The 26818-nt window shown below is 35.8% G+C and overlaps 1 protein-coding gene across 2 annotated transcripts in view; it reads right to left on the bottom strand.

The window, feature by feature from the left end:
* LOC133554348 (protein Wnt-7a-like) overlaps positions 1–26818 on the bottom strand; it is a 73305-nt gene that overhangs the window by 726 nt on the left and 45761 nt on the right. For both annotated transcript variants that reach the window (XM_061902961.1, XM_061902962.1), the window contains one exon: positions 1–8519. This exon is cut by the window's left edge and continues 726 nt beyond it. In XM_061902961.1, coding sequence (XP_061758945.1) covers positions 8037–8519 — 483 coding nt within the window. In that variant the 3' untranslated portion in view covers positions 1–8036. The remainder of the gene's footprint in view (positions 8520–26818) is intronic.

Here is a 26818-nt window from a genome sequence, read left to right as displayed (position 1 = left end):
ACCCTTTTTTTAACCATTTGTGAGGCTATAATGGCTTGTTGATGTACAAGGGAATATATAAAACATCCCATCAGTCTTATCCCAATGACAGTGGACATGGTACAGTAAGTGATTGTTTTATCATGTTTACCACTTAGCAATACTGCGACATGATGAATTGTTGATGTAAAGGGGAAGATATAAACAACATCCCATCAGTCTTTATCCCTGTGAATTTTTATATTGTTTGTATATCTTGCTTAGCACTTTGCAATACTGCTACACGTCGCTTAGTGTTTGTGTGAATATTATCTGTCAGTAAACATCTGGACAAGACTTTAAGTTGTTCTTTTTATATTATTTTAGTAAAGGTGAGAATAGTGACATAATGTTTGATGTTGCCTTTAATTTATCATCAAAAAACATCAAACACCTTAATTACGTGTGTCTAAGAGGAGAATCGACATTTTATTTCTCAATAAAATTGGTCAAAATATGACACAAAAACTCCATGTTATACCCTTTTATAACACTTAGTGGATATATTGCACTGTAAGTGAGAGCGGACATTGTACAGTAAGTGAATGTTTTATACAGTTTTTTCGCACTTAGCAATAGTGCTACAAGACGCTCAGTGTTTGTCTGTTTCTAAAATTGTAGATCCTCCTCATTACGTTCAGGCTCAAAAATAGAAGTTTCCTATTGGCTCCATTGTTAGCTGACTTTTGCTACTATTTATTTACGATTTAGCATGCAAAAAAAGAAAAAAACAATTTGGTGAACTTCTACATCCAACTAAGACCCGGAGATGGCCAAAAAGACTCAAAAAAAACATTTTTTTAATCCTTTGTGAGGCCTATGAGGATTTGTTGAAGTAAAGGGGAAGATATAAACATCCCATCAGTCTTCATCCCAGTGAGAGCGGACGTTGCACAGTAAGTGATTGTTTTATTATGTTTGTATATCTTGTTTACCACTTAGCAATACTGCTACATGATGAATTGTTGATGTTAAGGGGAAGATATAAAAATCTCATCAGTCTTTATCCCTGTGAGTGCAGACATTGTGCAGTAAGTGATTTAAAAAATATTGTTTATATATCTTGTTTAGTACTTAGCAATACTGCTACATGACGCTTTGAGTTTGTGTGAATATTATATATCAGTAAACATCTGGACAATATTTTAAGTTGTTCTTTTTATATTATTTTAGTAAAGGTGAGAACAATAGTGACATAATGTTTGATGTTGCCTTTAATTTATCATCAAAAAACACCAAACACCTTAATTACGTGTGTCTAAGAGGAGCATCGACATTTTATTTCTAAATAAAATTGGTCAAAATATGACAATAACTCTATGTTATACCCTTTTATAACACTTTGTGGATATATTGCACTGTAAGTGAGAGTGGACATTGTACAGTACGTGATTGTTTTATACTGTTTTTTCGCACTTAGCAATAGTGCTACATGACGCTTGGTGTTTGTCTGTTTTCTAAAACTTGTATGTCCTCCTCATTCTATTCAGGCTCAAAAATGGAAGTTTCCTATTGGCTCCATTGTTAGCTGACTTTTTTTTACTATTAATTTGCGATTTAGCATGCAAAAAAAGACACAAACAATTTTTTTTAATCCTTTGTGAGGCCTATTAGAATTTGTTGAAGTAAAGGGGAAGATATAAACATCCCATCAGTCTTCATCCCAGTTAGAGCGGACATTGAACAGTAAGTGATTGTTTTATTATGTTTGTATATGTTGTTTACCTCTTAGAAATACTGCTACATGATGAATTGTTGATGTAAAAGGGAAGATATAAAAATCTCATCAGTCTTTATCCATGTGAGTGCAGACATTGTGCAGTAAGTGATTATTTATATTGTTTGTATATCTTGCTTAATACTTAGCAATACTGCTACAGGACGCTTTGAGTTTGTGTGAATATTATATGTCAGTAAACCTTTGGACAAGACTTTAAGTTGTTCTTTCTATATTATTTAAGTACAGGTGAGAAAATAGTGACATAATGTTTGATGTTGCCTTTAATTTATCATCAAAAAACATCAAACAGGAGCATCGACATTTTATTTCTAAATAAAATGTGTCTAAATATGACACAATAACTCCATGTTATACCCTTTTCTAACACTTAGTGGATATATTGCACTGTAAGTGAGAGCGGACATTTTACAGTAAGTGATTGTTTTATACTGTTTTTTCGCACTTAGCAATAGTGCTACATGACGCTTGGTGTTTGTCTGTTTTCTAAAACTTGTAGATCCTCCTCATTACCTTCAAGCTCAAAAATAAAAGTTTCCTATTGGCTCCAATGTTAGCCAACTTTTGCTACTGTTTATTTATATTTTTGTAAGCAAAAAAAGTAAAAACAAGTTGTTCAACTTTGACATCCAACTTAGACCCGGAGATGGCCAGAAAGACACAAAAAAAGCATGTTTTAATCCTTTGTGAGGCCTATGAGGATTTGTTGAAGTAAAGGGGAAGATATAAACATCCCATCAGTCTTAATCCCAGTTAGAGCGGACATTGCACAGTAAGTGATTGTTTTATTATGTTTGTATATGTTGTTTACCTCTTAGCAATACTGCTACATAATGAATTGTTGATGTAAAAGGGAAGATATAAAAATCTCATCAGTCTTTATCCCTGTGAGTGCAGACATTGTGCGATAAGTGATTTTTTTTGTATTGTTTGTATATCTTGCTTAGTACTTAGCAATACTGCTACAGGACGCTTCGTGTTTGTGTGAATATTATACGTCAGTAAACCTTTGGACAAGACTTTAAGTTGTTCTTTTAACATTGTTTTAGTAAAGGTGGGACCAGTCTGGACATAATGTTTGATGTTGCCTTTAATTTATCATCAAAAAACAGTAAGTGATTGTTTTATACAGTTTTTTTTTGCACTTAGCAATAGTGCTACATGACGCTTGGTGTTTGTCTGTTTTCTTAAACTTGTAGATCCTCCTCATTATATTCAGGCTCAAAAATAGAAGTTTCGTAATGGCTCCATTGTTAGCTGACTTTTGCTACTATTTATTTACGATTCAGCATGCAAAAAAAGACAAAAAACAATTTGGTCAACTTTGACATCCAACTAAGACCCGGACATGGCCAGAAAGACACAAAAAACATGTTTTAATCCTTTGTGAGGCCTATGAGGATTTGTCGACGTAAAGGGGAAGATATAAACATCCCATCAGTCTTCATCCCAGTGAAAGCGGACATTGTACAGTAAGTGATTGTTTTATTATGTTTGTATATGTTGTTTACCTTTTAGCAATACCGCGACATAATGAATTGTTGATGTAAAGGGGAATATATAAAAATCTCATCAGTCTTTATCCCTGTGAGTGCAGACATGTGCAGTAAGTGATTTGTATTATATTGTTAGTATATCTTGCTTAGTACTTAGCAATACTGCTACAGGACGCTTTGTGTTTGTGTGAATATTATATGTCAGTAAACCTTTGGACAAGACTTTAAGTTGTTCCTTTAACATTGTTTTAGTAAAGGTGGGACCAGTCTGGACATAATGTTTGATGTTGCCTTTAATTTATCATCAAAAAACAGTACGTGATTGTTTTATACTGTTTTTTCGCACTTAGCAATAGTGCTACATGACGCTTGGTGTTTGTCTGTTTTATAAAACTTGTAGATCCCCTCATTATTTCAGGCTCAAAAATAGAAGTTTCCTATTGGCTGCATTGTTAGCTGACTTTTGCTACTATTTATTTACGATTTAGGATGCAAACAAAGAAAAAACTATTTGGTCAACTTTGACATCCAACTAAGACCCGGAGATGGCCATAAAGACAAAAAAAACATGTTTTAATCCTTTGTGAGGCCTATGAGGATTTGTTGAAGTAAAGGGGAAGATATAAACATCCCATCAGTCTTCATCCCAGTGAGAGCGAACATTGTACAGTAAGTGATTGTTTTGTTATGTTTGTATATGTTGTTTACCTCTTAGCACTACTGCTACATGATGAATTGTTGATGTAAAGGGGAAGATATAAAAATCTCATCAGTCTTTATCCCTGTGAGTGCAGACATTGTGCAGTAAGTGATTTTTTAAATATTGTTTATATATCTTGCTTAGTACTTAGCAATACTGCTACAGGACGCTTTGTGTTTGTGTGAATATTATATATCAGTACACATCTGGACAATATTTTAAGTTGTTCTTTTTATATTATTTTAGTAAAGGTGAGAACAATAGTGACATAATGTTTGATGTTGCCTTTAATTTATCATCAAAAAACACCAAACACCTTAATTACGTGTGTCTAAGAGGAGCATCGACATTTTATTTCTAAATAAAATTGGTCAAAATATGACACAAAAACTCCATGTTATACCCTTTTATAACACTTTGTGGATATATTGCACTGTAAGTGAGAGCGGACATTGTACAGTAAGTGATTGTTTTATACTGTTTTTTCGCACTTAGCAATAGTGCTACATGATGCTTGGTGTTTGTCTTTTTCAAAAAATTGTAGATCGTCCTCATTATGTTCAGGCTCAAAAATAGAAGTTTTCTATTGGTTTCATTGTTGTCCGACTTTTGCTACTGTGTGTTTACGATTTAGCATGCAAAAATTGGAAAATCAAATTGGTAAACTTTGACATCCAACTTAGACACGGAAATGGACAGAAAGACACACAAAATCTATTTTTTTTAACCCTTTATGAGGCCTATGATGATTTGTTGATGTAAAGTAGAATATATAAAACAACCCATCCGTCTTTATCTCAATGACAGTGGACATGGTACAGTAAGTGATTGTTTTATTATGTTTGTATATGTTGTTTACCTCTTAGAACTACTGCTACATGATGAATTGTTGATGTAAAGGGGAAGAAATAAAAATCCCATCAGTCTTTATCCCTGTGAGTGCAGACATTGTGCAGTAAGTGTTTTTTTTATATTGTTTGTATATCTTGCTTAGTACTTAGCAATACTGCTACAGGACGCTTTGTGTTTGTGTGAGTATTATACGTCAGTAAACCTTTGGACAAGATTTTAAGTTGTTCTTTTAATATTATTTTAGTAAAGGTGAGAACAATAGTGACATAATGTTTGATGTTGCCTTTAATTTATCATCAAAAAACACCAAACACCTTAAATACGTGTGTCTAAGAGGAGCATCATTTTATTTCTAAATAAAATTGGTAAAAAAATGACAATAACTCCATGTTATACCCTTTTATAACACTTATATATTGCACTGTAAGTGAGAGTGGACATTGTAGAGTAAGTGATTGTTTTATACTGTTTTTTTCCGCACTTAGCAATAGTGCTACATGACGCTTGGTGTTTGTCGGTTTTCTAAAAATGGTAGGCCCTCCTCATTATATTCAGGCTAAAAAATGGAAGTTTCCTATTGGCTCCATTGTTAGCTGACTTTTGTTACTATTTATTTATGATTCAGCATGAAGAAAAAGAAAAAACATTTTGGTCAACTTTGACATCCAACTAAGACCCGGAGATGGCCGGAAGGACACAAAAAACATGTTTTAATCCTTTGTGAGGCCTATGAGGATTTGTTGATGTAAAGGGGAAGATATAAACATCCCATCTGTCTTCATCCCGGTGAAAGCGGACATTGTACAGTAAGTGATTGTTTTATTATGTTTGTATATGTTGTTTACCTCTTAGCATTACTGCTACATGATGAATTGTTGATGTAAAAGCGAATATATAAACAGCCCATCAGTCTTTATCCCTGTGAGTGCAGACATTGAGCAGTAAGTGATTTTTTATTTTTGTTTGTATATCTTGCTAAGCACTTAGCAATACTGCTACATGATGATTTGTGTTTGTGTGAATATTATGTCAGTAAACCTTTGGACAAGACTTTAAGTTGTTCTTTTAACATTGTTTTAGTAAAGGTGGGACCAGTCGTGACATAATATTTGATGTTGCCTTTAATTTATCATCAAAAAAGAGTAAGTGATTGTTTTATACTGTTTTTTCCACAGTTAGCAATAGTGCTACATGACGGTTGGTGTTTGTCTGTTTTCGAAAAATTGTAGGTCCTCATTATATTCAGGCTCAAAAATAGAAGTTTCCCATTGGCTCCATTGTTAGCTGACTTTTGCTACTATTTATTTACGATTTAGCATGCAAAAAAAGAAAAAACAATTTGGTCACCTTTGACCTCCAACTAAGACCCGGAGATGGCCAGAAAGACACAAAAAACATTTTTTAATCCTTTGTGAGGCTTATGAGGATTTGTTGACGTAAAGGGGAAGATATAAACATCCCATCAGTCTTCATCCCGGTGAGAGCGGACATTGCACAGTAAGTGATTGTTTTATTATGTTTGTATATCTTGTTTACCTCTTAGCACTACTGCTACATGATGAATTGTTGATGTAAAGGGGAAGATATAAAAATCTCATCAGTCTTTATCCCTGTGAGTGCAGACATTGTGCAGTGACTTTTTCAATATTGTTTATATATCTTGCTTAGTACTTAGCAATACTGCTACATGATGCTTTGTGTTTGTGTGAATAAAATATATCAGTAGAGATCTGGACAAGATTTTAAGTTGTTCTTTTTATATTATTTTAGTAAAGGTGAGAACAATAGTGACATAATGTTTGATGTTGCCTTTAATTCATCATCAAAAAACACCTTAATTACGTGTGTCTAAGAGGAGCATCAACATTTTATTTCTAAATAAAATTGGTCAAAATATGACAATAACTCCATGTTATACCCTTTTATAACACTTATATATTGCACTGTAAGTGAGAGTGGACATTGTACAGTAAGTGATTGTTTTATACTGTTTTTTCACACTTAGCAATAGTGCTACATGACGCTTGGTGTTTGGTTTCTAAAACTTGTAGATCCTCCTCATTATTTTCAGGCTCAAAAATAAAAGTTTCCATTGTTGGCCGACTTTTGCTACTGTTTGTTTACGATTTCGGATGCAAAAATTGAAAAATCAAGTTGGTAAACTTTGACATCCAACTTAGACCCGGAAATGGCCAGAAAGACCCACAAAATCTGTTTTTTTTTTAACCCTTCTTGAGGCCTATGATGATTTGTTGATGTAAAGTGAAATATATAAAACAACCCATCCGTCTTTATCTCAATGACAGTGGACAGTAAGTGATTGTTTTATTATGTTTGTATATCTTGTTTACCACTTAGCAATACTGCTACATGATGAATTGTTGATGTAAAAGGGAATATATAAACATCCCCTCAGTCTTCATCCCAGTGAGAGCGGACATTGTAAAGTAAGTGATTGTTTTATTACGTTTGTAATTGCTTAGTACTTAGCAATACTGCTACATGACGCTTAGTGTCTGTGTGAATATTATATATCAGTAAACATCTGGACAAGATTTTAAGTTGTTCTTTTTATATTATTTTAGTAAAGGTGATTGTTTTATACAGTTTTTTTCGCACTTAGCAATAGTGCTACATGACGCTTGGTGTTTGTCTGTTTTCTAAAACTTGTAGATCCTCCTCATTATATTCAGGCTCAAAAATAGAAGTTTCCTATTGGCTCCATTGTTAGCTGACTTTTGCTACTGTTTATTTACGATTTAGAATGCAAAAACACATAAAATAAAACAAAAACCTGTGCGTTCTTGTCTTGCCCAAGGATTGTGGATAAGAAATAGCATTCCAAAGAGGCGCAGGTCCAGTTGAAGGTGGAATATTAAGCAACAGATATAAATAAGACATCCATACAAAAATAGGCTCTTACAAAATATACTCTATGAAGTGGAACATGTGCCAGTGTTTGTGACGCTAAACAATTCGGGACTAGCAGCAAATGTGAGGAAGACGTACAGCAAGCGGGTCAAAAGTTAATAATAAAAATAAAAAAAACTCATCCCTTGAACAAACTAACCCTCCCAACACTGAGTTTTTTGTTGACCCCCACATCAGTAGTTCTTGTCAAATAAATTAATACCAATGTTTCTCCATTCTCTAGTCGACAGTTATTAAATATTCCACGTGTCCAGCGCTCAGTAGAAGCTCCTCGTGCAGCCGGGGTCCGCTCGCAACGCGGTCACTTGCACGTGTACACCTCGGTCCTCTCGCTGCAGGTGTTGCACCTGACGGAGCAGCACCACAAGAACTTGCAGTTGCACTGCCAGACGCGGGAGTACTGGTGCGTGTTGTAGCCGCGGCCGCAGCACATCAGGTCGCAGGCGCCGGCGTGCTGCGCCGCCGTCTTGTTGCAGGCGCGCCCCTGCGTGCCCAGGCTGCCCGTCACGGCGTCCGCCTCGCAGTAGTTGGGCGACTTGTCCGTGTACACCAGGTCCGTGTCGGAGGGCTTCCGGTACGAGTGGGGCTTCTTGATCTTCAGGAACTTGGGCCGCTTGTTGCGGCTGGCTTTGACCGCCTCCACGTGCAGGGCCTGGGCGTATTTCTCCTTGAGAATGTAGCCCAGCTGGCGGAACTTGGGGAGGGTGGTCCAGCAGGTTTTGGTGGTGCAGGAGCCCGACACCCCGTGACACTTGCATTCCAGCCGCATGTTCTTCTCCAGGACCTGCCGGCACACAAACACCTTCGGTTAACGTTCGAACAGGAAAACTTTGTTTATGTTTTGCAAATATTAGCTCATTTCGAATTTGATGCCTGCAAAACGTTTAAAAAAAGCTGGCGCAAGTGGAAAAAAAGACTGAGAAAGTTGAGGAATGCTCACCAGTGTGTAAAGGATATCACTAAATGGGCTGAGACCACTTTAGAAAACCACTGTCAGCAACTACGGTTGGACGTTACATCTGTAAGTGCATGTTAAAACTCGACAATGCAAAAGCGAACCAGATTTATCAACAACACACAGAAACGCCGCCGGCTTTGCTGGGCCAGAGCTCATCTACAAAATTCAAAACCAGTAGAGTTGGCGCCTTTTGTAAATGGTAAATAAAAACAGAATACAGTTATCTGCAAATCCCTTTCAACTTATATTCAATAGAATAGACTGCAAAGAAAAAATATTTAACGTTCGAACTGGAAAACTTTGTTTATTTTTTGCAAATATTTGCTCATTTGGAATTTGATGCCTGCAACATGTTTCAAAAAAGCTGGCACAAGGGGCAAAAAAGACTGAGAAAAGTTGAGGAATGCTCATCAAACTCTTATTTGATGACATCAGTGTGTAAAGGATATCACCACATGGGCTCAGGAACACTTCAGAAAACCTCTGTCAGTAACTACAGTTGGACCTTACATCTGTAAGTGCAAGTTAAAACTCGACAACGCAAAAGCAAACCAGATTTATCAACAACATCCAGAAACGCCACCGGCTTCACTGGGCCAGAGCTCATCTACAAAATCCAAAACCAATGAAGTTGGCACGTTATGTAATTCGTAAATAAAAACAGAATGCGATGATTTGCAAATCCGTTTCAACTTATATTCAATTGAATAGACTGCAAAGACAAGATATTTAACGTTCGGACTGGAAAACTTAGTTATTTTTTGCAAATATTAGCTCATTTGAAATTTGATGCCTGCAACATGTTTCAAAAAAGCTGGCACAAGGGGGAAAAAAAGACTGAGAACGTGGAGGAATGCTCATCAAACGCTTATTTGGAACATCCCACAGGTGAACGGGCTAATTGGGAACAGGTGGGTGCCATGATTGGGTATAAAAGCAGCTGCCATGAAGTGCTCAGTCATTCACAAACAAGGATGGGGCGAGGGTCACCACTTTGTCAACAAATGCGTGAGCAAATTGTCCAATAGTTTAAGAACATTTCTTAACGAGCTATAGCAAGGAATTTAGGGATTTCACCATCTACGGTCCGTGATATCATTCGAAAGGTTTAGAGACTCTGGAGAAATCACTGTGACCTTCGATCCCTCAGACGGTACTGCATCAAAAATTGACATCAGTGTGTAAAGGATATCACCACATGCGCTCAGAAACACTTCAGAAAGCCACTGTCAGTAACTACAGTTTGTCGCTACAGCTGTAAGTGCAAGTTAAAACTCTACAATGCAAAAGCGAACGCGATTTATCAACAACACCCAGAAAGACAGCCGGCTTTTTTGGGCCAGAGCTCATCTACAAAATCCAAAACCAGTGAAGTTGGCATGTTGTGTAAGTCGTAAATAAAAACAGAATACAAAGATTTGCAATTCCTTTTCAACTTATATTCAATTGCTGCAAAGACAAGATACTTAATGTTCACGATGGAAAAACATTTTTTGGGGGGGGGGAAATAATTATTAACTTAGAATTTAATGGCAGCAACAAGTTGCAAAAAAGTTGTCACAGGGCCATTTTTACCACTTTGTTACATGGCCTTTCCTTTTAACAACACTCAATAAACGTTTGGGAACTGAGGAAACACATTTTTGAAGCTTTTTAGGTGGAATTCTTTCCCATTCTTGCTTGATGTGCAGCTTAAGTTGTTCAACCGTTGTGGTATTTTAGGCTTCATTTTGCGCAACACATTTTCAATGGGAGACAGGTCTGGACTACAGGCAGGCCAGTCTAGTACCCGCACTCTTTTACTATGAAGCCCCGCTGTTGTAAAACGTGACTTGGCATTGTCTCGCTGAAATAAGCAGGGGCGTCCATGATAACGTCGCTTGAATGACAACAAATGTTGCTCCAAAACCTGTATGTATCTTTCAGCATCAACGGTGCCTTCACAGATGTGTAAGTTACCCATGCTTTGGCCACTAATACACCCCCATACCATCACAGATGCTGGCTTTTCAACTTTGTGCCTAGAACAATCCGGATGGTTCTTTTCCTCTTTGGTTCGGAGGACACAATGTCTAAAGTTTCCCAAAACAATTTCAAATGTTGACTCGCCAGACCACAGAACACTTTTACACTTTACATCAGTCCATCTTAGATGAGCTCGGGCACAGCAAAGCCAGCGGCGTTTTTGGGTGTTGTTGATAAATGGCTTTCGCTTTGCATTGTAGAGTTTTAACTTGCACTTACAGATGTAGCGACCAACTGTCGTCACTGACAGTGGTTTTCTGTAGAAATCCTGAACCTTTTGATGCTATTACGGACCTTAGATGGTGAAATCCTTATATTCCTAGCAATAGCTGGTTGAGAAATGTTGTTCTTAAACTGTTGGACGTTTGCTCAGGCATTTGTTCACAAAGTCATGACCCTCGACCCGTCCTTGTTTGTGAATGACTGAGCATTTCATGGAAGCTGCTTTTATACCCAATCATGGCACCCACCTGTTCCAAATTAGCCTGTTCACCTGTGGGATGTTCCAAATAAGCGTTTGATGAGCATTCCGCAACTTTTTCAGTCTTTTTTGCCACTTGTGCCAGCTATTTTGAAACATGATGCAGGCATGAAATTCCAAATTAGCATATATTTGCAAAAAATAAAGTTTTCCTGGTCAGGATGCCACCCGAACGCCTCCCTAGGGATGTGTTTAGGGCACGTCCAGCTGGTAGGAGGCCACGGGGAAGACCCAGGACACGTTGGGAAGACTATGTCTCCCGGCTGGCCTGGGAACGCCTCGGGATCCCCCGGGGAGAGCTAGACGAAGTGGCTGGAGATAGGGAAGTCTGGGCTTCCCTGCTTAGGCTGCTGCCCCCGCGACCCGACCTCGGATAAGCGGAAGATGATGGATGGATGGATGGATGGAAAGTTTTCCTGTTCGAACATTAAATATCTTGTCTTTGCAGTTTATTAAATTGAATACAAGTTGAAAAGGATTTGCAAATCATTGTATTCTGTTTTTATTTACCTTTTACACAACGTGCCAACTTCACTGGTTTTGGGTTCTGTGCTATAGAAGAGATCACATTTGGCATATTTATAAATGATGGTAACATAAAAATGTTCGTCAACATAATTATGCTCCAAGTAAAAATTTTTCAACATAAATGTCGATTTCTGAAAGTAAGAACCTACATTTTCTAATTGGTTTAATGAATTAAAAATATCAATTGAATCTTGGAAAATGATTAAAAGTACAAAAGCCCTCAAATAATTTATCATTATTGAACAAATTGTAAAGTGACTTAATTAGCCCTTTTTGTCTTTTGTATTCTATCAAATTGTTTCTTATTAGTTTTAATCCTCTATTTGCTTTTATTTTCTTTCCTTGACATGTTTAGTTAAACTCATAATTTGCTCAACCTGATGTGCAAATTGTTAAATATGTTGAAAGTACCTTGACTTGTATGTACATTGTGGATATATGTTTGTTGTTCAATTAAAAATAATAATAATAATAATAATAATAATTCAACACACTTCCTGTCACCCCACCAGGGTTACGTCACTTCCTGTCGACTTACCATTCATCGAGTCAATCAAAAAGGAAAATACTTTGATTTACCCTCTGTTGCTTCGATTAATCCTTCAACGGGTGTAAATACTTGATTAAAAATTCATCAAATTCATACCGCATCAAGTCCCTGGAACTTTGAATACACCAACAAAGCTCCTAGAACTGCAACAACTTCTCTAATTACACTCGCATTTCTGAACTAATAGGGACACTTTGTAGCAATGTTCTCGGAAAAGTACAACATTAACGTTGAAGAGGCCAAATGTTTACTTTTATACTAATGAATACAGTATAGATCGACCAATTTTTTTCAGGACCGATACTGATACCGACTATTATTCCTTGATTAGGCCGATAAATGATATTTGGAGGTGATATTCTTGTGCAGTAAAAGTAATCAAAGATTAATATTATATGTCAGTAAACATCTGGACAAGACTAAGTCGTTTATTCAACATTTTTTTGTAGAAAAAGTGGGACCGGTAGTGACATAATGTATGATGTTGTGTTTGATTTATCATTAAAAAACATCAAACACCTTTATTACGTGTGTATAAGAGGAGCATCAACATTTTATTTTGAAATAAAATTGGTCAAAATATGACACAATAACTCATCTACTCCATTTTATACACTTTTATCACACGTTATGGATTTAATACATTGTAAGGTTCCCTCCTGAAATATTGTCAACATTTAAATAAAAACAATTCTGTACTCCTTCACGAAGATTATAGTCGAGACATTTCTTCCTGGATGTCACAGAAAGTATGAGAATGTGTGAGCTGCTGCCTGCTCTTCTTGACTTACATTCATACTCATATTTGTCAAGATATTTACACAAAGAGATATCTTTTCTGACGTCTTCACGTCCGTCCATCCATCTCTGTCGCCCTTTTTGATTGATCATGAAACTCGTGGCGCTCCTTTAATAAGCCAACGCTGCAAGTGAGGCAAACGGAGGCTGTTTGAGTGACTCCATCGCTGAAGGAGTGAATACAAACAAAACAGGACCAGGAAGACGCCAGAAATTGATGTAGTTGTAGTAAAAAAAAAATGTATTACTAAATACTGGTATCATACGTGTATATATTGTACCTAATGATGAAATTATGTTATAGTAAAAAAATATTTAGTACTAAATACTGGTAGATTCGTGTATATATTGTACTTACTGATACAGTTATGTTGTATTGAAAAAATATTTATTACTTAATTCTGGTATCATACATGTATAAATTGTAATAGCTGATGTAGTTATGTTGTAGTAAAAAATATTAATAAATACTGGTATCATACGTGCATATATTGTTCCTACTGATGTAGTTGTGTTGTAGTAGAAAAATATTTGTTACTAAATACTGATGTCATATGTGTATATATTGTACTTACTTATGTAGTTATGTTGTAGTAAAACAATATTTAGTACTAAATACTGGTAATATACATGTGTAAATTGTACTTACTGATATAGTAAAAATATTTAGTACTAAATACTGGTATCATACGTGTATATATTGTACCTCCTTATGTAGTTATGATGTTGTAAAAAAATATTTACTACTAAATACTAGTATCATATGTGTATAAATTGTACTTACTGATGTAGTTATGTTGTAGTAAAACAATATTTATTACTAGGTACTGGTATTATACGTGTATAAATTGTACTTACTGATGTAGTTATGTTGTAGTAAATATATTTATTACTAAATACTGGTATCATTTGAGTATTTATTGTATCTATACTGGTATCATGTGTGTATATATTGTACCCAGTGGAGTAGTTATGTTGTAGTAAAAAATATTTATTACAAAATACTGGTCCCATATGTGTATATATTGTACCCACTAATGTAGTAAAAAAAATATGTATTACTAAATACTAGTATCATACGTGTATAAATTGTACTTGCTGATGAAGTTATGTTGTAGTAAAAAATATTTATTATTAAATACTGGTATCATACCTGTATCTATTGTACCTACTTATGTAGTTATGTTGTAGTAAAAAAATATTTATTAGTAAATACTGATATCATACGTGTATATATTGTACCTACTAATGTAGCTAGAAAAATAAAGAAATGAAACAAACAAAAATACGATACCGATATAGTTCAAAATGCCAAATATCGGTGACAATAATCAACTGGGCCGATAATGGGTCGATCTGTAATAATTGTTGAATATACCATAATATACCATGATGGCACCTAGTGTTTACATCATAAATAATCCCAATTAACACTCTTATCATTGTCAAAGAAGACATAATTAGGGGTATCAAGGAGCAGTGGGCGTGTCTTAAGTGTCACATGGGTACAGGTGGGTGTGTGCATAATGAGGTATTTCAGGTAAGAACGTACACCTGTGAGCGAGGGTGTGTGTGTGTGTGTGTGTGTGTGTGTGTGTGTGTGTGTGTCACACTGCTTGTTTACGTCTTCCAACTTCCACCATTTCGAGATTTTTTAACCGTATCAGACCATTTTACCTTCAACATATTTCCACTGGTCTTGCACATTCAAACTATCCAGTTTTAAACAATTCCAGGAATTCCTGGAATTATTATTTTTTTTACCCATTTTTCTGTTGACTACTCCTCCCACATTTTTCAAACCACTTCAACCGTTCCACTGTCAAATCATTCCTCTTAATCAGGAAAAAAAAAAAAAAAGTTGCTTTCTGAACTGGAAAAACTCCAGGTTTTCCCGAAATTCCAGGTATTATAATAATACTATAATGATAATGCAATTTCTCAATAAAAATGTAACTACATAAACATTTGAACTTATTCAGAACATTCAAATGTTTTAGCATTTTCAAAAAAAAAAATATCCCGCTTTTCCCAAAATTACAATTATTTTCTTGAAAATGCCATTGAAAGGAAGGGGACCTTCTTCAAAGTTCCACAACTCCCACATATTTCATTCGATTCAAACCGTTCCAATTCAAGATATTCAGCCTGTTCAGGTGTTATGTCCTTCTAAAAAAAAATCCCGGATTTCCAGGGAAATTTTCCCCATTCAAAATGCATTGTCCATTTTTTATACTCCCACAATTCCCATTTCACCTTCAACACATTCAATTAATCCTGGAAATTCAGACAATAATTTGTACACGTTAAACAAATTTCCAGGAATTCCGTTTTTTTTCTAACCTTATTTCCAATCTTTTTTAGTGTGATGACTCCTTTCACATTTTTCAACCTATTTCAACCATTCCAGTGTCAAAACAATCCTGTTAGTCAGGACAATATACCAAGTTGGTTTAGGAACTTGAAAAATACCCTTTATTTCCAAAATTCCAAAGTACGATTTCTCAATTACAAACCCCGTTTCCATATGAGTTGGGAAATTGTGTTGGATGTAAATAAAAACGGAATACAATGATTTGCAAATCATTTTCAACCCATATTCAATTGAATGCACTACAAAGACAAGATATTTGATGTTCAAACTGATAAAAAAAAATTAGTTTGCAAATAATCATCAACTTTAGAATTTGATGCCAGCAAAACGTGACAAAAAAGTTGGGAAAAGTGGCAATAAATACTGATAAAGTTGAGGAATGCCCATCAAACACTGTATTAGTGCCCAAGGGATGGATGACTTACACATCTGTGAAGGCACCATTAATGCTGAAAGGCCCATACAGGTTTTGGGGAAACATATGTTGTCATCCAAGCAACGTTATCATGGACGCCCCTGCTTATTTCAGCAAGACAAGTGTTACAACAGTGTAGCTTCGTAAAAAAAAGAGTGCGGGTACTTTCCTGGCCCGCCTGCAGTCCAGACCGGTCTTCCATCGAAAATGTGTGGCGCATTATGAAGCATAAATTACGACAGCGGAGACCCCGGACTGTTGAACGACTGAAGCTCTACATAGAACAAGAATGTGAAAGAATTCCACTTTGAAAGCTTCAACAATTAGTTTCCTCAGTTCCCAAACATTTATTGAGTGTAAAAAAAAAAAGGTGATGTAACACAGTGGTGAACATGCCCTTTCCCAACTACTTTGGCACGTGTTGCAGCCATGAAATTCGAAATGAAATAATTTTTTTGCAAAAAAAATAATGTTTATGAGTTTGAACATCAAATATCTTGTCTCTGTAGCATATTCAATTGAATATGGGTTGAAAATGATTTGCAAACCATTGTATTCCGTTTATATTTACATCTAACACAATTTCCCAACTCATATGGAAACGGGGTTTGTAAAAAACATACTATTTCAACATTTCTTGACCGATTCAAACAATTCTAACGCTAACCAATTCAGCTCATTCAGAACATTCATACTCATAAACATTTTTTTGGAAATCCCGCTTTTCCCGAAATTCCCAAATTTCTAGGAAGTTACCATGGGACATTTTTCCAAGTTGCACAATTCCCTTATGGTTCAACCTATTCAAACAACCACACTGTAAAAACATTCCGCTCAGTCAGGAAAAAAAAACAAGTTTGGTTAAGAACTTGAAAAATTCCCGTATTTTTCAAAATTCCATAATACAATTTTTAAATTAAAAAACTTTACTACTTCAACATTTCTTCACCGATTTAAACAATTCCAACAGCAACCAATTCAGCTCATTCAGGACATTCATGCTCTAAATATATATATTTTTTTAAATCCCGCTTTTCTCTAAATTCCTAAATTTCCAGGAAGTTCCCATTGTTGGACAATTCCAACATTTTTCCACCGATTCAAAACATTCCAATGTCAAAACATTCCTCATAGAACAAAAACAAAACTTGGTTTAAGAATTTGAAAAATACCCTTTTTTTCCCCCGAAATTCCATAATACAATTTAGAAACTGTTACTACTTCAACATTTCTTCACCGATTTAAACAATTCCAACACCAACCAATTCAGCTCATTCAGGACATTCATGCTCCTAATTATTTAAAAAAAAAATCCCGGTTTTCCTGAATTTCCCAAATTTACAGGAAATTCCCATTGAAATAGATGGGATAGTTTTCCAAGTTGCACAATTCCCACATCGTTCAAACGATTCAAACCGTTCCACTGTCAAAACATTCCTCTTAGTCAACAAGTTTGTTTAAGAACTTGAAAAATTCCCATTTTTTCCAAAATTCCATAATACCATCTCTCAATTAAAAAACGTTTCTACTTCAACATTTTTCCACCGATTTAAACGATTCCAACACTAACCAATGTAGCTCATTCAGCACATTCATGCTCCTAATATATACATATTTTTTAAATCCCGCTTTTCCATAAATTCCCAAATTTCCAGGAAGTTCCCATTGAAACATTTTCCCACCGATTCAAACCATTCCTATGTCAAAACATTCCTCATAGAAAAAAAAAAAAAACTTGGTTTAAGAATTTAAAAAATTCCCATTTTTTTTCGAAATTCCATAATACCCTTTCTCAATTAAAAAACTATTACTACTTCAACATTTTTTGACCGATTTAATCAATTCCAACAGCAACCAATTCAGCTCATTCAGGACATTCATGCTCTAAATATATATATTTTTTTAAATCCTGCTTTTCTCTAAATTCCCAAATTTTCAGGAAGTACCCATTGAAATGAATGGGGGATGTTTCCGGGGTTGCACAATTCCAACATTTTTCAACCGATTCAAACCATTCCAATGTCAAAACATTCCTCATAGAACAAAAACAAAACTTGGTTTAAGAATTTGAAAAATTCCCTTTTTTTCCCCCGAAATTCCGTAATACAATTTAGAAACTGTTACTACTTCAACATTTCTTCACCGATTTAAACGATTCCAACACCAACCAATTCAGCTCATTCAGGACATTCATGCTCCTAATTATTTAAAAAAAAATCCCGGTTTTCCTGAATTTCCCAAATTTACAGGAAATTCCCATTGAAATAGATGGGATATTTTTCCAAGTTGCACAATTCCCACATCGTTCAAACGATCCAAACCGTTCCACTGTCAAAACATTCCTCTTAGTCAACAAGTTTGTTTAAGAACTTGAAAAATTCCCGTTTTTTCCAAAATTCCATAATACCATCTCTCAATTAAAAAACTTTACTACTTCAACATTTTTCCACCGATTTAAACGATTCCAAGAAAAACCAATTTAGCTCATTCAGGACATTCATGCTCCTAATATATATATATATTTTTTAAATCCCGCTTTTCCCTAAATTCCCAAATTTCCAGGAAGTTCCCATTGAAACATTTTCCCACCGATTCAAACCATTCCTATGTCAAAACATTCCTCATAGAAAAAAAAACAAAACTTGGTTTAAGAATTTGAAAAATTCTCATTTTTTTTTCGAAATTCCATAATACCCTTTCTCAATTAAAAAACTATTACTACTTCAACATTTTTTGACCGATTTAATCAATTCCAACAGCAACCAATTCAGCTCATTCAGGAAATTCATGCTCTAAATATATATATTTTTTTAAATCCCGCTTTTCTCTAAATTCCCAAATTTTCATGAAGTACCCCTTGAAATGAATGGGGGATGTTTCCGAGTTGCACAATTCCAACATTTTTCAACCGATTCAAACCATTCCAATGTCAAAACATTCCTCATAGAACAAAAACAAAACTTGGTTTAAGAATTTGAAACATTCCCATTTTTTAGCGAAATTCCGTAATAAATTAAATTAAATTAAATTAAATTTAAAAACTGTTACTACTTCAACGTTTCTTGACTGATTCAAACGGTTCCAACACCAACCAATTCAGCTCATTCAGGACATTCATGCCCCTAATCATTTTCTAAATAATTCCACTTTTCTTGAAATTCCCAAATTTCCAGTAAGTTCCTATTGGAATGAATGGGGCATGTTTCCGAGTTGCACAATTCCCACATTTTTAAACCGATTCAAACCATTCCATTGTCAAAAAATTCCACTTAGTCTGGGAAAAAAACTAGTTTGTTAAAGAACTTGAAAATTCCCGTTTTTTGCGAAATTTCGTAATACCATTTCTCAATTTAGAAACTGTTACTACTCCAACATTTTTTGACCGATTCAAACGATTCCAACACCAACGAATTCAGCTCATTCAGGACATTCATGCTCCTGATCATTTTCAAAAAATTCCCACTTTTCCTGAATTTTCCAAATTTCCAGGAAATTTCCACTGAAATAAATGGGATATTTTTCCAAGTTGCACAATTCCCACATTGTTCAAACGATTCAAACCGCTCCACTGTCAAAACATTCCTCTTAGTCAGCAAAAAAAACAAGTTTAAGAACTTGAAAAATTCCCGTTTTTTTCCAAAATTCCATAAAACCATTTCTCAATTAAGAAACTGTTACTACTTCAACATTTTTTGACCGATTTAAACGGCTCCAACACCAACGAATTCAGCTCATTCTGGACATTCATGCTCCTAATCATTTTCAAAAAATTCCCGCTTTTCCTGAATTCCCCAAATTTCCAGGAAATTCCCATTGAAATAAATGGGACATTTTTCCAAGTTGCACAATTCACACATTGTTCAAACGATTCAAACCGGTCCACTGTCAAAACATTCCTCTTAGTCAGCAAAAAAAACAAGTTTGTTTAAGAACTTGAAAAATTCCCGTTTTTTCCAAAATTCCACAAAACCATTTCTCAATTAAGAAACTGTTACTACTTCAACATTTTTTGACCGATTTAAACGATTCCAACGCCAACCAATTCAGCTCATTCAGGACATTCATGCTCCTAATCAATTTCTAAAAATTCCCGGTTTTCCTGAATTTCCAGAAGTTCCCATTGAAATAAATGGGACATTTTTCCAAGTTGCACAATTCCCACATCGTTCAAACGATTCAAACCGTTCCCCTGTCAAAACATTCCTCTTAGTCAGGAAAAAAAAAAGTTTGTTTAAGAACTTGAAAAATTCCCTTTTTTATCCGAAATTCCATAATACCATTTCTCAATTAAAAAACTGTTTCTGCTTCAGCATTTCTTGACCGATTTAAACGATTCCAACGGCAACAAATTCAGCTCATTCTAGACATTCTTGTTCCTAATCATTTTTTTAAAAATCCCGCTTTTCCCAAAATTCCCAAATTTCCAGGAAGTTCCCATTAAAACGAATGGGGCATGTTTCCGAGTTGCACAATTCCCACATTTTTCAACCGATTCAAACCATTCCAACATCAACACATCCCACTCATCCTGGACATTCAAACTAACATTTTCCCATGCTCCAAACCAAATTCCCGTTTTCCTGGAATTTCAAACTCTTCAACATTCAAACTATTCTTACATTCATACTACATTGTGTCAGAATGTCAGTTCAACTTCAGCATTAAAGCATTCACACGCAATTCCTTCAGGAATTGCCTCATCTAGTTATATTTAGTAGTACTATATCAAATTATTTGATTAAATAAATTATTTAATTAGAAAATAACTTTGAATAAAATAGTTTTTTCCCAGATTAATCGTTTAACATGTGTAACATTTCAAAACGGACCAATTCAGACCGTATAAAGCATCAGGAACTTTATACATTTCTGCAATCTTATTGACACGCAAACATGTGGAAAATGGAATTTCCACGTTGAAAATGAGCATGAGAAAACGATAATAAAGCTTATTAGAGTCTGTAAGGTGTGTTTTAACTGACTGTTCCATTAATCGAACAACAGATTACTCAATTCCTAAAATAATGCATCGCTGCAACCTAACAGAACACAACATAGAAATCAAACATTGTTACTGTTACCATGGTAACAGCCAGATCCCTACAGTCACACCACCTCGCCTTATAGGGTCGGCTAGGCTCGGCGAAACTTTTACTCCTGCTTTGCAGGCGCATAAAGGAATTATTATTCAAATCAACATGATATCGCTCCAAAAAAATATCACAATCACTTTTCCGTATCGATATCGTTTCTACTGTAAATGATCGAGGAAGAGTGTGGGCGTGGAAGTCAGGTGAGTGACGCCAATTTTGATGTTTTTTCACCCACCATTCTTATAAGACACGAGCACGTCTTTGCCTTTTCTGTGGGTTCTAAATCATGAAAAAGTGCTAGTAAGAAGCAGCTAACACAGGTAACGTGGATTCATCTATTCTGTCTGCAAAGTCCTCTTAAAAAACATACAAAAACGAGCACTGATGCTTTATTTCCATATTCTGATCTGCATATTAAACTGTGACATTGTTGTAAGAGCCAACACAGAGGAACTACTTTTCTGGCGTAGTGACACATCACCTTATAAATCATACATCTCACACGTATGGTAGAAGGTTGTGGACATAAGCCGAGAAATTGGTCAACTTTGACTAGATCAGCTCCCAACTTAGACTCGGAAGACTCAACAAAATGATAATCGCTAGTTTACATGAGGAATATTCTAAATTGATCATCATCTTAACAGGGAGTATTGTGCTGGAAGATTCAACCATCCCACCCGTCTATATCCCAGTGAGAGCAGACATTGTATAGTAAGTGATTATTTTATTATGTTTGTATATCTTGTTTAGCACTTAGAAATACTGCTACATGGTGCTTAGTGTTTGACTAAAGCTGCATCTGTTTAGCACACAACTTGTAAAATTTGTAGATCATCCTCCTAATATTCAGGTTCAAAAACCGACGTTTCTGGATCATCATTTGTCCCAAACTAGTCTTTTGTTGTCTCTCATCAAGTCTGCCATGATTAGTAGTCTTCTTGTTGTTAAAGGGAAAGTGAACGTTGTGATGCGTTTATGAAATTAATACTTAAAAAGATGAAAAAATGTAAATATTACATGTTATTATGAATGTTACTACATATGCTTACAGTATGATGAAATAATGTAAATATGACATTTTTTTATGAATATTACCGGATACTACATCTATGGCGGTATAGCTCCGTTGGTAGAGTGGCCGTGCCAGCAACTTGAGGGTTGCAGGTTCGATTCCCACTTCCGCCATCCTATTCATTGCCGTTTTGTCCTTGGGCAAGACACTTTACCCACGTGCCCCCAGTGTTACCCACACTGGTTTAAATGTAACTTAGATATTGGGTTTCACTGTGTGAAGCGCTTAGAGTCACTAGAGAAAAGCGCTATATAAATATAATTCACAATTCACTTCTATATTTACAGCGGCATGAAAATATAAAAATATGACATATTATAAATGTTACTACATGACATATGTACTTACAGTATGATGATATTTAAATATGACATGTTATTATGAATGCTACTAAATTACATATATACTTACAGTATTATGAAAATACGTGAATATTACATATTATAAATGTTACTACATTACATATATACATACAGTATTATGAAAATACGTGAATATTACATATTATAAATGCTACTACATTACATATATACATACTTACAGTATGATGAAAATACGTAAATATTACATATTATTATTTCCCCCTGCGCTCAATAAAGTACTTTCTATTCTATTCTATTACATATATACTTACAGTATGATGAAAATATGTATTTATTACATGTTATTATGATTGTTACTACCTGACATACTGTATATACTTACATCATAATGAAAACATGTAAATATTACATGTTATGATGAATGTTACAACATTATATATATACATACAGTTTGATGAAAATATGTAAAAAAATACATGTTATTATGAATGTTACTAGATATTACATATATACTTACATCATATTAAAAATATGTAAATATTACATATTGTTATTAATGTTAATACATTACAAATATACTTAGTTTAATGAAATTATGTAAATATTACATGTTATTATGAATGTTACTAGATACTACATATATACTTACAGTATGATTAAAATATGTAATTATTACATGTTATTATGAATGTTACTTCATGACATACTGTATATACTTACATCATAATGAAAATATGTAAATATTACATACTTAATTACATATATACATACAGTTCCAGTTTGATGAAAATATGTAAATATTACATGTTATCATGAATGTTACTAGATACTACATATATACTTGCAGTATGATGAAAATATGTAAATATTACATGTTATTAGGAGTGTTACTATATTACATATATACTTAGTTTGATGAAATTATGTAAATATTACATTATTATGAATGTTACTATATACTACATATATACATACAGTTTGATGAAAATATGTAGATATGATATAATGAATGTTATTATATATTACATATATACCTACAGTATGATGAAAATATGTAAATATTACATGTTATTATGAATGTTACTACATTACATATATACTCAGTTTGATGAAAATATGTAAATATGTTATTATGAATGATACTTTATATTACATATATACTTACAGTATGATGAAAATATGTAAATATGTTATTATGAATTATACTTTATATTACATATATACTTACAGTATGATGAAAATATGTAAATATTACATATTATGAATTTTAATACATTACATATATACTTACAGTATGATGAAAATATGTAAACATTACATGTTATGATGAACGTTACTAGATACTACTAAAAAAACCTTGATGGAGGTTTTTGGATGTTTATGTTTCTGGCGGAATAGAGCGACTCCTGTTAACTCCATCATTAGCTGACTTTTTCTAACATTTATTTAGGATTTAGAATGCGTAAGAAATAATAACATATGTGTTAGGATTGCGAATGACAAGCAAAAAAAACCCCTAAAAAAAAGTTCAGCTCCCCTCAAGATGTGTTCTTCTTTTTGCTGGTCATCATTTTCAAGCAGATTTGGCCATGAATTATTGCTAATTACAGGGATTAATTAAGTCGTTAATTTTCATAAGAGCGTGAGAAGAGAGCAAAGCTGCAGCCGAGAATAAAAAAATGGACGTCCATCAAAGTGCGGCATGACAGCGTGCACACAGAAGCCAAAATAAGGTGTCAGGTGTCAGCCCGTGTGTGTGTGTGTGTGTGTGTGTGTGTGTGTGTGTAGTCACCACACACACACAAATGTCAGGGTGCAGAGTGACTGGGATTAAATCTAAAGCCAGCATGATGACAAGGAGCAGCAAAAGATGGTCGCTGCAGGAATTCGCCCAGCAAACAAAGTCGGCTCGCATAAACCTTGCACGTTTAGCGTCGGATCTCGGCCAAGTCGACGTCCAAAGACTCAAGTCGCTTGTCTTCGCGGCTGTCATCCATCAGCTGCTGTGTGACCAACACTTGTGACAGCCTTTGTGCGTCCCGTGGCAGCTCAGCGTCACCGCCGCTCATTTGCATAAAGAGAGGGGGGCTGATGGAGGAGGGGGGGCCAGGCCTTTATTAGCGAGGAGCACAAAACAAGCGCTTAAAGATTCCTGGAAGACAAGAAAAGCCAATTTGGATTCAGCGCGTCGAAAGCGAGGGGGCCCGAGGGCGAGTGTGAGAACTCGGGGACAATCGGGCCCTTGCTGGCAACGGCGGAGGAAGCCGGGGTCCGAGTCCAACCGGGCCAAGTCTCATTGTGGGCCGCCGCTGAAAAGGAGCGGGCCCGAGTCCGTCCCCTTTGTGTCCGTCCTGCCGCGTCCACGCCGGATAATGTCGGGCGGGTGAGGGATGGAGGACGTGAATAATGTCGGAGAGAGACGGATGGAGGACGTGAAAGGCTGAATGCACAGAGGAGGGGACGGGGTCGGGGGACGTCGGGGACAAAAGGAAGGATGGCGTCACAAAGGAGACTTTTTGGACGCTGCCAAGGTCTTGTAATCAATCCACTCCTTTGCTAAAAGCCACCTTTATGTCGCTGCAAAGTTCACCTGGACTTCATCCCAGCAGGACCGGGCCTCGCAAGTCTGCCTATCCCCAGTCCCGAGTCGCAAGTCTCGACTAGAACCGGTCGCGTTTCCTTCTCGTAAAAAGTCGCCCTGTATGTAAACAATAACATATGCTTCCCGGCTTGGCACTCAGCATCAAGGGGTTGAAATTGGGGGTTAAAAAAATCACCAAAATGATTCCCGAGCGCGGCCACCGCTGCTGCTCAGTGCTCCCCTCCCCTCCCAGGGGGTGGAACAAGGGAATGGGTCAAATGCAGAGGACACATTTCACCACACCTAGTGTGTGTTCGACACAATCATTGGTCCTTTAACTTATTTTAACAGGGAGCTTGTGCTGAAAGATACAACCATCCCACCAGTTTTTATCCCAGTGAGTCCGAAAAAAACATTTTTCAAAACGATTCTTACTTTTAACAATTCTTAATCTATTTTTTAAAAATATATATAAAACATATATATTTTCTTTTAGGTAAGGTTAAACAAATCAGAGCTGTCTGTCTCTTGTTGTAAGGGAACTTAGACCCGGTGGATTTGTGGTTAGAGTGTCCGCCCTGAGATCGGTAGATCGTGAGTTCAAACTCTTGCCAAGTCATACCGAAGACTATAGAAATGGGACCCGCTGCCTCCCTGCTTGGCACTCAGCATTAAAGGGTGAAATTGGGGGTTAAAGCAGCAAAAAATGATTCCCGGGCGCGGCCACCGCTGCTGCTCACTGCTCCCCTAAGCTCCCAGGGGGTGGAACAAGGAGATGAGTCAAATGCAGACGACATGTTTCAGCACACCAAATATGTTTGTGACAATCATTGGTACTTTCACTTTAACTTTAAGACTCAGCAAGAAGATAATCGCTAGTTTATATAATTATTCCGAATTTATCAGCATCTTAACAGGGAGTATTGTGCTGAAAGATACAACCCTCCCACCGGTCTTTATCCCAGTGAGTCCGGAATTTTTTTTTTCAAAACAATTCTAACTTGTAACAATTCTTAATACATTTTTTAAATATATATATAAAAATATTTTTTTTCTTTCAGGTAATGTTAAAAAAATGATCAGAGCTGTAAGGTAACTTAGACTCGGTGGCGTTTTGGTTAGAGTGTCCGCCCTGAGATCGGTAGGTCGTGAGTTAAAACCCTGGCCGAGTCATACCGAAGACTATAAAAATGGGACCTGTTGCCTTCCAGCTTGGCACTCAGCATCAAGGGTTGGAATTGGGGGTTAAATCACCAAACCACCGCTGCTGCTCACTGCTCCCCTCACCTCCCAGGGGTTGGGTCGAATGCAGAGGACACATTGTGTCACCTAGTGTGTGTGTGACAATCATTGGTACTTTAATATTCACTTGAAGAATCGGCAAGATGATAATTGCTAGTTTATGTAATTATTCTGAATTTAACATCATCTTAACAGGGAGTATTGTCCTGAAAGGTACAACCATCCCACCAGTCTTTATCCCAGTGAGAACAGATATTGTATAGTAAGTGATTATTTTATTATGTTTGTATATCTTGTAAATAATATAATTCACTTCTATTTATAAGCGTTATTTAAATAGTGTTTTTCTCTAGTGACTCAAAGCGCTTTTACATAGTGAAACCCAATATTGAAGTTACATTTAAACCAGCTTGGGTGGCACTGGGAGCAGGTGGGTAAAGTTTCTTGCCCAAGGACACAACGGCAGTGACTAGGAAGACGGAAAGCGGGGATCAAACCTGGAACCCTAAAGTTGCTGGCATGGCCACTCTATCAACCATGCCAGCTTGGTTGATAAAACTGTTTCTGGGTGTTGTTGATGTTTGACGTCAGGGACAAAAGGAAGAATGGCGTCACAAAGGAGACTTTTTGGACGCTGCCA

This window comes from Nerophis ophidion, linkage group LG06, assembly GCF_033978795.1.
Source record: "Nerophis ophidion isolate RoL-2023_Sa linkage group LG06, RoL_Noph_v1.0, whole genome shotgun sequence".
Classification (NCBI taxonomy): Eukaryota; Metazoa; Chordata; class Actinopteri; order Syngnathiformes; family Syngnathidae; genus Nerophis; species Nerophis ophidion.
The sequence above is the reverse complement of the archived record's forward strand: the minus strand, read 5'-3'. Positions and strand labels throughout refer to the sequence as shown.